Below are 12,487 nucleotides of genomic sequence, written 5' to 3'. Positions count from 1 at the left end.
CCACGGCGGAGGACAAGGCGTCCTCTCTCTGTGTGTTTTATTCACGAGTTTTTTTTTTTGGCGGATCTGGGCTCTGGGTTCTACGATCAAGAGCTTGGTGTGAAACTGGCTGAGAAGCGGGAGCTGAGGCTTTGCTCGGGCAGGACAAAGAGGAGGGCAGTGAGGCAGGGCGCGCGGCTCTTGGGAGGATTACGGCGGAGTCCGTGGACCGCGGCGCTGCTCGCAGAGGCTGCAGCCATTGCGCCGCCGAGCATCCCGCATTCAACAGGAGGAACCCGCGAGCGAGGGTCTCCGAGCCCCCCAGCGCCGCAGCAGCCGCAGCCCGTGCGCCCCGCGCCCCCGCGCGCCATGGCCAAGGAAGGCGTGGAGAAGGCGGAGGAGACGGAGCAGATGATCGAAAAGGAGGCAGGCAAGGAGCCGGCCGAGGGCGGCGGCGGCGGCGGCTCTCACCGCCTCGGGGACGCCCAGGAGATGCGCGCCGTGGTGCTGGCCGGCTTCGGGGGGCTCAACAAGCTGCGGGTCACCAGGAAGGCCATGCCCGAGCCGCAGGACGGCGAGCTCAAGATCCGCGTCAAAGCCTGGTCCAGTATCCGCGCCTTTCTTGCTTTCTTTCTCTCTCTCTCTTTGCGCGCTCAGAGCTCCGGGGGAGCGGCTGGCAGAGCCTCGGCGGGCACGCTGCCCGAGGGGAAGAGCCTCCCTGGGCGGCCCCCCGCGCGCCCTCACCGGCTCTCCGAGCCTCCCCCGCCGCCCCTTGGCCCGCCGATGCTGGGAAGGAGGCTGGCAGGCAAGCCCTCGCTCTCCCCAAGCCAGATCTGGGGGTGACCGGAGGAGATGGTGAGCTCCGGGGAGGGGAAGGGTGGCCGGTGGCGCCCAGCGCTCAGGGTCTGGATGATCGCGCCACGGGAGCTCTCCGTGGAGTAGGACAGCTCAGGGGCCAGGAGAGGAAGGTTTGATGGTAACATGGTTAGAAAATCGTAACCGTCGGCTCACTGCGTACCTGCCATCGGTTCTTAAAAGAGTTTTACGTGTGCGATCTTATTTAATAGTTCCCGGGACCCAGAGAGTTAGGCATCATCGTTGTCCCCTTGTCACAGGTGCGGCAGCCGGGGCTCAGAGAGTGGTTTGCCCAAGATCAGCCGGCTGCCACTAAGCAGCATGGCCAGGATTTGATATGGCATCTTTTTTAACCTCTAGGCAGTTTTCCCTTTGGGGCTGGGGTCGGAAAGCCGGGCTGGGGAAATGCGTCCTTCTTCCTCACCGCTGTACACTCCCTCCTTGTGGTCTCATACTGGGAAAGGAACTGGGAAGGAAGCATTTTAGGTACCCAGCATTTAAGCCTGGTGAGAGGGAAGGCCGGCACTGCTGCTTAATCCCCCTCTTGCCCCCCAGCGTCCTCTGTGTTTCTCTGAAGAGGAAAAGCACAAACAAACAAAACAGCTGAATCTTCTAACTCCTGCTTCCATCTCCTTAGTACCCTTCCTGTCCCCACCCCGCCCCAGGGAACGTCAGACCCTCACCCGGCCGGGATTCCTCCTGGAGTGTTTAAACATCGCTTGTGCTATCACTGTATAGTCATTTCCCTGGAGTTCCAGGGAGAGGGCTCGCCCCGGAGGGCTCACTGGACCAGCGCTGCGAGTCGTATGCTGCAGCGTGGAAAGCTTTCCTGGGGAACTTGCTGTTAGCACCCTGAGATGGGCCCATCCCTTCCCATCACCGTTCTTTAAAGCCCCCAACAGACCCAGCTCCCTAAAAGCAGCAGCCAGCTCACTGGTTAGCCCCCCAAACTTAGCATCTGGGAACAGTCTAGAGGCAGGAAGAGTGCAGAGGAGCTTCCCCTCTGCTTTGCCACTTTGAGGGCAGGTGCGGGTTTCATTCTTCAGACTGGAAGGTGGCTGGAGAGAGGCAGGCACTGGTCTCTGGCTCACTTCTCACACAGGGGGCTGGGCGCATTTGACTCTAAACACAGGGGCCTCTCCCAGGGGAATTCAGGGTGGCAGAGGCGGCTTTGGCCAACTAGGGGACCCTATACAGTTCTATCTTGTTAACTCTTGCTGAACCAAGCTGGCTGATCCAGAAGGCAGAGCGTGCCTCTGATACATGCTCACTGATAAATTCCCAATGCCCAGCACAAAGCTTGGCACCCAGTGTATCTTGCTGAATGACTCAGTTATTGTTGGATGGAAGGATGGGGGAAAGGTGCCTGGAGGGAGATTGTTGAGTCATGTCTGGTGGAAGTATATCTACCTAGTAAAATTAAACCTGTGTATTGATTAATTCTCCTTCCTCAACCACCAATCAAAAATATTACGTGTGTGTGTGTGTGTGTGTGTGTGATTTATGACCCTTATTCAAATTGGGGACTGGGTTCTAGGACTCTTTGTCAGAGTGTATATACAGAGAGTAAAAATGTTGAAGCTACTTTTTTGTTAAAAGATCATCATCTGCAGGACAAATAGACCTGGGTTCTCCAGCCTTTTGCTTCCTGCATAAATGCCAAGAGGACCTGAAGGGTTTGGAAATAATAAATGTCAGGATGAAGGCTGGGAGATTGATTTTCAAAGCCAGACACAGAAGCCTGCTGTTTTGGAGCCGCACACACACACAGACACACGCACATACACAGACACAGAGAGAGAGACACACACACGCTGAGTAGAATCACCGCAGATCCCCCTGCCCCAGTTGTTTAGAAAGCCAACAAGCCAGGAGGGGTGGGAGATGATGCTGGACGAGGGAGGAAAAACAGTACTGCAAAGGGCCCAGGTTGATTTTCATTTCACCCAAGCTGGAAGCAGAGTTAATCAGTTTTGCAGGGAGGGATTGGAATAGGTTTGTGAGGATTGCCCGCTGGGCCCTTCTTTCTCCACTGGGCTAGGATTGGCTGGCCGGAGATGCCCATTGATTGTAAGATTAGCCTTGGGAGCCAGGCTGACTCATTCTGTAGCTTTATGAATCAGCTGATGGCCTCTTGGATGAAGGTTCCCCTCTTATCCGTTCTCTCTCGGTTCTCTATTTTTAATGGAAACCTTTTATCATCAAATAGGATCTGCTTTTTGCTGGAAAATAGGGCATAGTCCATCTGAACTAGTATCATTCAGACCTGAAATGAGGGTCCAAGTTGATTACCATATGAATTTTGTGGAAATGGAAGAGAGAAGGCAGGGGGACGTACATATTTCATCTCATTTCCCCACTCTCATCTGTGGTCTAACACAGTAGGTATTATGGTAAATCAAACTGAGACTTGGAGATGTTGAGTAATTTGCTAAAAACACCACACAGGTAATGAAGCTAGGATTTGAATCCTAGTTTATTTCTCCTTAAAGCTCTGCTCTTTTCCTCTTATTTTGTCTCCCTCTGTTGAAAAGCCAGAAGAGGTGTAGTTTACTTCTCTGGACCTTTGACACATAACCTTGTTTTCTCCCCTTTCTTCAGTGAATGTGGCTTTGATCTGTTTGCACGGGTGCTCAGTCACTTCAGTCGTGTCTGACTCTCTGCAACCCCATGCACTGTAGCCCGCCAGGCTTCTCTCTCCATGGGATTCTCCAGGCAAGAGTACTGGAGTGGGTTGCCACGCCCTCCTCCAGGGGACCTTCCTGACCCAGGGATGGAACCCGCATCTCTTATGTCTCCTGCATTGGCAGGCAGGTTCTTTATGTGCCACCTGGGAAACCCTTTTAATCTGTTTATGTCTGGCTTAAGGAAACGTTCTCTGGCTGTCCCAAGAGTAATCCAGCTTTCTCCCTAAAGTGAAGGCTTGATGGTTAAACACGGCTCAGAAAGAACCACTGTGGGCTGTACAGGGTGGGAAGGGTAGCCCAGTCTTCTATCTGAATTGTTACCAGAACCTCATTGTTTATAGGGAGCCCATTTCATCAGCCATTCAGTGAACAATTTGCACAGCAAGTGATTTAACTGGCCAAGTGGAAAAAGCGTGTGGCCTTTGGAGAAAGATAGATCTGTGTAACCGTGGTGAGCATCTCTCTTAACTTCTCTAAGCTTTTCCTGCCTCGACTGCAAAATGGAGTTAATAAGATGAACACTATAGTGTTCAGAGGTTTGGATGCAAGAAAGAGATGGGCTCAAGGTTAGCAGCAAGAACTGTGGTGTTGGAGAAGACTCATGAGAGTCCCTTGACACCCAGGAGATCAAACCAGTCAATCCTAAAGGAAATCAACCCTGAATATTCATTGGAAGGACTGATGCTAAAGTTGAAGCTCCAATCCTTTGGCCACTTGATGCACTGAGCCAACTCATCGGTAAAGATCCTGATGCTGGGAAGTATTGAGGGCAAGGGGAGAAAGGGGGCGACAGAGGATGAGATGGTTAGATATCATCACTGACTCAATGGACATGAGTTTGAGCGTAGTCCGGGAGATAGTGAAGGACAGGGAAGCCTGGCGTGCTGCAGTCCGTGGGGCTGCAAAGAGTCCGACACGACTCAGCAACTGAACAACAACAGCAAACAGTAGTTGTGATTGTTGTCACACTGATGCCTGTATAATAGACCTGCTGGCAACCTGATGACTTGGGGGCCATCATTTTAATCATGTATGTCATAATACAGGCAAATGTTGCATCACATCTACTTAGAGATGAAGAGTGAGACCTTCCTAGACGTGAGCCTGGCTCACCCCCTGCTACACGGCTGTCCTAGGACTGGTCCCCTGGAGGCACAGCCTGAGACAGGAATGCTGTTTGAAGAGGTTGATGGTTGGGGGAGGGGGTGTCCTTTCAGGAGAAGGGGAGCAGGATAGGACAGGGGAAGGAGTGAAGCAAAGGTTGATCTCAGCTGGATCCCTCCAGGAGTTCTAGAGCACAAGTTGCACCACAGACTCAATCTGACCTTGTAGCAGTGGCGGGAGCCTTCTGGGCTCCCTGCCCTGTCATCGGTCGGTGATGGGCTCTGGGCTGCTTCCTGAGTGGGGGTGTGGAGCCTCTGTAACTCATGGGAGGAGGAACAGGGCTGCTCTGAGCTCCGACAGCCAGCTGGGGGACGGGTGTGTTGCCTGGTGACAGAGATCTGGGTGAGGCGCGAACAGTGTCTCTACACTGGCTGGCCTTGACCCCGTCACTTACTGCTCTAACCATGGGCTTCCCAGTCTATAGAATGGAAAGAATAATAGCACCGCCCTTCAGAGCCAAGCCAGTCATTCCTCAAGATCAACCCTGAAGAACTTCATTGGAAGGACTGGTACTGAAGCTCCAGTACTTCGGCCACCTGACGTGAAGAGCCGACTCATTGGCAAAAACCCTGACGCTGGGAAAGACTGAAGGCAAAAGGAGAGGAGGGTGGCAAAGGATGAGACAGTTAGATAGCATCCCTGAGTCGATGAACATGAATTTGAACTAACTTGGGAGATAGTGAAGGACAAGGGAGCCTGGCGTGCCGCAGTCCACGGGGTTGCGAAGAGTCAGACGCGACTTAACAACTGAACAACAAGTGTAGGGTGTTGTAAGGGGGTTTCAATGCGACACGGCGCATCAGGACCTTTGTGGTGATGCCTGACACAGAGCAAGAGGCCAACAAATGCTAGATGGTGTTGTTCAAACTGCTTTCTTGGTTTCCACAGGTTCCCCTTACAGGCTATCATACCAGCACTCTGGAGAGTGAAAGGGACACTGTTGGTAACTGCTCTGGGACAGCAGCGACAAACTGGGACTGTTCTAGACAAACCGGGCTTTGTGGTCTCTCCTCCCCCAGTCCCCGCAATTGCTCAGGGTCCTGTCTACACCTTTGCGGCCAGGGGTCTTGCCACAATGGCGCTTCTCTTGGACAGGAGCTGGGAGGATTTGAGGCTGAGGGTCTCCAGACTGGGCTGCAGGAACTTACTTAAGTGGCCATTAACAAGCCTGTCTGTTTGGCTTGTGGTGGAAAGGCTCTAATGGACTGGGGACGTTTATTTTCCCAGACTGATTTACAGCAAGAGGCCACATGAAGCTGCTGGAATGAGACCAATCGGATGAAAAATAGTTGCAGCCAGTCATGGCTCCATTGGCTGATCTGAAAATGGGCCGAGGGCGGGCCACACTAGAGGAAAGCCGAGAGATTGGTGGGATAGGAGATTGGTGGGATCCTGATACATCATGAAGGTCAGGTGCACTGCAGATGGGCTGGGAGCCCAGCCATTGGCTGCTGGTGATGAGGCAGCCACTGAGTTGCCTGCTATATACTTTGCTTCATTTTATCCTTATGGCCACTCAAAAGCATCAACAACATCAGTGTTACAGTCTCCATTTTAAAGATGGGGGAACTGGCATTCAGAGATATGTTAAGATTGCAACTTTTTAGGTGGACAAGCAACATAAAAATCTAAGTCTGCCTTGTTCTGGACTCTATGATCTGAGGGACACAGTGACAAACACAGAGTAGAAAGAGAGAACAGACAGAGACAGTTAAAGACCCAGGGACTCAGAGAGGCAGACAGACACAGAGACTGGAATTGGAAATACAGAGAAAGAGCCATGGGATGCACTGGACTGACTTGAAGCATAGCTGGTCACCCTCAGAACTGCATGATGGGACTTCCCTGGTGGTCCAGCGGTTGAGACTCCATGTTGCAATGCAGGGAACACCAGTGCAATCTCTGCTCCGGGAAGATCCTACATACGGCGGAGCAACTAAGCCTGTGCACCGCAGTAGGCAACCTGTATTCTGGAGCCTGTGCTCTGCAACCAGAGAAGCCGCTGCAGTGAACAGCTGGGAGCCACGACAAGAGAAAGCCCGTGCGCAGCCACAAAGACCCAGTGGGCCAAAAATAGTTAAAAATAAATATATATTTTAAGTTGCATGCTGTCATCTTGCCTCCCAAAGCAGCCATTGTGGTTCTGGGCCACATCCACTTCCTCACCATTTCTGGGGTCTGGAATGCTTTTGGGATCCACTTAGAATCACATTACTACGGTTGACCCAGAATACCCATGCTGATTAAACATCACCACCACTCAAGACATTTAAGTTCCTTCCTCTGCCGCATTTCCTCCACTGGTCTATGGCTACACCAGCAACTTGAGCTCAGGGTATCCCAAACAAGACAGCGTGAAAGGTTAAGCCAGTGAAACATGGCCAATATGCTCTTCCCTGTGTCTGTTCGAATACATAAGTGGGGTGTATGAGGTCAAGTTGCAAAGAGCCAACTCACTGCAAAAGACCCTGGTGCTGGGAAAGATTGAAGGCAGGAGAGGGGGGATGGTGACAGAGGATGAGACAGTTGGATGGCATCACCCACTGAATGGAATGAGTTTGAGCAAGCTCTGGGAGATAGTGGAGGACAGGGAATCCTGGCGTGCTGTAGTCAATGGGGTCATAAAGAATCAGACACGACTGAGCGACTGAACAACAACAATGCTCTTCTCTGTGTTTATTGAAATAAATAAATGGACTGTATGAGGTTAAGCAATGCAGGTGTTTGTAGAACTGAGAAATTGTTTGGAGGGTCCCAGTACCTGAGCTGGGAGCCACTCTGGCACAGAGACTGGAATAAAGTGCTCTGTGTTGGATGGGGTCATCAGGATTTGACGGGAAAGGGTGACTCTCCAGAGTCACACTGAGCCCCATTTGGGGATGAGAAGGTGGAGGCGCTGCATCAGGGGTCTTTCTTGTCCATCTGAATTTGCGTTTTTCCGTTAACTGTGTCCTCCCCAAGGAGGGCTGGTGATGGTGACAGTATCTGCTCTCATCCAATAACGGAATGGACTTCCCGTCTCCCCAGCACTTTGAGGGAGAAAGGAAGCCCAGGATCAGAGTTTCTTCTACTTCATAGATAGAGGAGGCGCAGAACATCTCATTGGACGTCTGACATAGAGCAGGTTCCCATAAACAGCAGCCTGATCTTCATTAGATGGAAGCCAAAGGCAGGGGGCTCACAGTGGGCAACAGGAGTGAGGACTCAAGTTCACCCTCCCCTCCACCGGCAGCATCTTTGCAGCAACAAAGCCTATCGTCCTTGTCATTTCCCATCCGACCCTCACCCATGAGGCTGTCATCCTTAATTTCTAGGTAACGAAAAAGGGACTCAGAGATGAAATGGGAAGAGTAAGGACCTACAACAGATCTGAGTTCAGACTCTAATCCTGCCTCATGGTGGCTGGGTGATGGTGATGCCCAAGAGACACCTTGCCCGTAGCCTCCCCTTGGTACGAATAACACCCTCTCTTTGGTGTTACCGTGAAGACCGGCTGAGGGTCTCTGACCGTCCTCACTGCTCCTCAGACATAGTGAGTCAGTTATTTCCCTTCCTCTATTACTGGACTCGACCCCCATCCTCCAGTGCCCTGTCCTGATCACCTCCCATCCAACAACGTGCACAGCTGGAGTAGGGTGCTGGCTTTTGAGTCTTATGCCCAGGGTTGGGAATGGACTAGGATGAATGTATGCTACCCTGACACCAACTCTCTGCACACCCATCCATGGGTGACAGCACAGATTTCTCTGATAGCTGGGCATGCAAAATGGCTCAACCTCTGGAGTCTGGTTTACACCCATCTAGCGGAACCAAAATCCCATGACATTTGGGCAGATCACTGACATTCATGCCAACAGCAAAGCTCACCCAGGCATGGGGAAGAATGCCCTCATGACCCCAAGTTCCTGCCACTTCTTATTCTTCATACAGGTCTTTCTTGGCATCTTGGCATTTGTCATAGAAGAAAAAGTTTAATTAGAAATAAGAAGAGGCTCTTCCTAGGAAAGGGCAGCAGGCATGTAATCTCAAATTAGTCTGATTCCTCTGTATGTGATCTCACACAGAACATCAGTTGCAGCCACGGTATTAAAATGAGTAAATTTAATGTTTAATGTTTGAAGGCCCAAGAGACAAAATAGATGCTCCAGTGAAAGGAGCTGTTTCATCTTTGAACGTGATGTTTTTCTAGATGAGAGCCTGCAGGGGAATTCTGTTCTCCAGCTCCTTGGCCCCTAAGCCTTAGCCCCTTCCCTAGCACTGTGCAGGGGGAGAAACATGTGAGCCACTGCTTCCTCTGCAAATTAAAGCACCGAGTCCTCTTAATGCTGACTGCTCCCCTCCTCCAGAGTCCCTTGTAGGATAATTCTCTTCTGCGAAAAGACTGATAATGATTCATTTTGGGGGCTGGCACTGACTAGACATCCAAACTGGCTGGGAGGCAGGATGCATTGGGGTTATAAAAGGGTTAATGTTTGGGGTGAAACAGACGTGGTCAAGTCCTTGAATTGGATCATTTTTAGCAACCTCTGTCACCTTGGGAAAATGACTTCCTCTTTTGAAACCTCAGTTTGCTAAGCTGTAATATGGGTATAATTATAGTCCTTATGGGGTAATTTTAGATCGTGTCTAAAGTATTTGGCAATGATGTTGGCACATTTCATATCTGTTGAATGAATGGAGTCCTTGTCGTATAGTATATGTTTAATATATATTAATGGTGGTAAGAAGATGAAAAAAAAATAGGACATTAGAAAGTCCCTCCTTAAGTCATAAAGTTTTCTGAATGGAGTCCCTATTCAGACTCTACGTGTCTCCCCTAAAGGGTATAAGATCCTAAAATCAAAAGTAGCTGAGGGACTTCCCTGGAGGTCTAGGTGGCCAAGACTCTGAGCTTCCAACGCAGGCAGCCTGGGTTTGATCACTGGTCAGGGAACTAGATCGCAAGGTAAATTGAGATGACATGCCATAACTAGGAGATCCCACCGCATCTGAGACCAAACGCCGTCAGATTTAAAAAACAAAACAAAACAACACAGTAGCCTGGACAGGCTGTGCCACCATGGCATGACATAAACACGAACATCCAGATGCGTTCCCGAGGGAACAAGAGTGTGAGTGGGACCAAAATGTACGGTGCTCCGACTGCGCTGCAGGGGCTGGGCCAAGCTCAGGGACCTTCAGGAGGAAGACCAGTCGCTTCTGCTCCCACCTCTCTGTCCTTCCTTTCAGCCATGCTGAAGGAAGTTCACTTTGGTGAACTAGTCCCTGGACTCCTAGGCACTCTCCTTCCCTTCCCCTTCCCTCTCTTGTCTTCTCTTTCCTCGTGGGTGCGATCAGCTGCCTTCCCGAGACCTGGAAAGATGGAGACCTTTCACCCCAGCTGCCTCCTGAGAGTTTAGCAAGCCCCGATGCAAACAGAACTTTCTTTTCCCAGTTTTCATACGTCAGGGAAGGGATCCAATTGACCCCTCATAAATCACAAACCAGCCCTTGGGTCTCTGTCTGTCTGGCCCGAGGGAGTAAGGCGTAATGATTGGCCACATTGGTGTCTCACGCCCTCCTGTTCTGACCTAAAAGAAGGGAGCACTGAGATCAACAGCCCAGCCAGGAACTCATGAAGCACGCGCGCGTGTGTGTGTGTGTGTGTGTGTGGTGAATGTGGGGTAGATGCTGTAAATGGAATGGAGGGCAGTTATCAGATGACGCAGGTAGGTAAAAAACACACTGGACTGATCAAAATGGTAGCCATCATGGTGGATGGGAGATGCTTCTTTGTCCAGAAAAAAGTGAAGAATCAGAGGGGGCACTGGGGAAGGCAGTTCCAGGCCCTCTCTTGGGACTTGACATCCCTCAGCACCGTCATTGAATCATATTAAATAACATATATACTGTTTTCAACTTTGAGGCCCATCATCTTTTGAATCTCTGGTTGTCTTGGACGTTCCAGAAGCGTTCTCTATTCTCTGCTAACTGGTGAACACCATGCCTGGCGCTTCTGTAAAGTAGGCACACAATCAGTGTTTGGGGGAGTGAGTGAATATGTTACCCAGAGGGTTGGGTGTACATTTCGGCAGCAGTGGCTGTGCCACTTGTAAATGTGACTTTCCTAATACAAACAGTGGCCCATCCGAGCCCGTGTTCCTTTGCGCTGTCCTCCGTCATCTTAGCTTTCTCTGAGTCTACCTCCCTCCAGCGTGCAGGTCTTTGAACGGGGATTTGAAAGAGTACCAAAGGAGCTGTGTTTGGGGGAGTTTTACTTCTCCCCTGACACAGTTTGTTCTCTTGAAGCCAGAAGGCTGCTTCTTGAGCCCTCTCATAACCACTCCGCCGAGGCGGGGAGATGTGGGTCTCTAACTTCTCAAGACGCTCTGTGGTTTCTTCCTCACTGTCCCCCGGCTCCACTGGGGGCTGCAGCTGGCGAGGGTTACTCCAAGAGCAGTGACTCAAGTGTTCCTGCCATGCTCGCACACCTGGGGACCCGAGGCTCCACCAGCCTGGCTGGTGTTTCCCTAAAGTAAACAGTGACGTGACAATCCTTGTGTAAGATACGCACACATCAAATCATTATGCTGTACACCTTAAATTAATACAGTGTGTCAAATACAGCTCAGTACAACTGGAAAATAAATGAATAAATATTTCAAACTATTGGGGGGAAATAACCTTTTAGAACAAGTGGTATGTCCTTGACTCTGTCCTGACCTTCCTTAGTAGGTATCAGGACCCCCACCTTCAATGCCTCCCACATAGTTGGCAGGGTATCTTAGCTGCTGTGGCCTGGACTCTCAGAACACAGTTCTGGTTCCCCTCGATTGTAACCATCTCCCGTTGCTCTGCTGTGCTCCTCCCAGTACACTGAAGCCACCCAGTGTGTTTCCCGTTTCTTCTCCATCCCGGGTGGAGCCTGGCTTTCTGCTGAGGTGGAGCCTGGCCTTCTGCTGAGAATGCGGCCCCCTTTCTATCCAATACAGGTTCTAAAGCAGCATGTGCCAGCCTCCTTATCAATGTTTCTGCTGTTTGGAGCTAATAATAATGACACTCTTGTCATTCATTATTTATCATCGTTATTATCACAATGACCCTTACTGAGTGATTTCTCACAGCACCACGTTAAGGGTTTTATAGAAATTTCCCAGGTGGTGCTATTGGTAAAGAACCCGCCTGCCAATGCAGGAGATGCAAGAGATGCCGGTTCAATCCCCAGGGCAGGAAGATCCCCTGGAGGAGAGCATGGCAACCCACTCCAGTATTCTTGCCTGGAGAATCCCATGGAGAGAGAAGCCTGGCGGGCTACAGTCCATAGGGTTGCAAAGAGTCAGACACAACTGAAGTGACTGAGCACCCGTGCAAACAGATCAAAGCCACATTCACTGAAGAAAGGGAAGAAAAAAAGGGTTATGTGTCAAAGGTCCAGAGAAGTAAACTACACCTCTTCTGGAGGGAGGAGCCTGGTGGGCTGCAGTCCATGGGGTCGCAGAGTCTGACACAACCCAAGCGACTTCGCATGCACACGTGCACTTAGCATGATACCCAACATTTTCTGATGAAGGGAAAGGATCAGAGAAATAAAGAACTTGCTAAAGATGACGAAACTCTTGAGACAAAGAGCTGGGATTTGAGCCAGGGTTTTCTTCACTCACTTTATACCCACTCGTCACGAGCCCTTGAAGTTGAAGGGCTGAGTTGTACCAAAGCCCACATTCAGAGTCAAGCTTCCCGTTTGCATTACCATAGGCTTCTTCATCTAGGCTCCTCTTCTCCAACTCGCATTTCCCTTAGCATGAGTGTTTCTCTTCTTTCCC

At 50.7% G+C, this 12,487-nt stretch overlaps 1 protein-coding gene across 1 annotated transcript in view; it reads left to right on the top strand.

Moving 5' to 3' along the window:
* The first annotated feature begins 229 nt into the window (after positions 1-229).
* VAT1L (vesicle amine transport 1 like) overlaps positions 230-12,487 on the top strand; it is a 166,025-nt gene continuing 153,767 nt past the window's right edge. The window contains exon 1 of the mRNA XM_005905698.3: positions 230-581. Within this exon, the coding sequence (XP_005905760.1) occupies positions 349-581 (233 nt within the window). The 5' untranslated portion in view covers positions 230-348. The remainder of the gene's footprint in view (positions 582-12,487) is intronic.

Source organism: Bos mutus, chromosome 18, assembly GCF_027580195.1.
Source record: "Bos mutus isolate GX-2022 chromosome 18, NWIPB_WYAK_1.1, whole genome shotgun sequence".
NCBI lineage: Eukaryota > Metazoa > Chordata > Mammalia > Artiodactyla > Bovidae > Bos > Bos mutus.
This window is presented reverse-complemented; position numbering and strand designations above follow the sequence as displayed.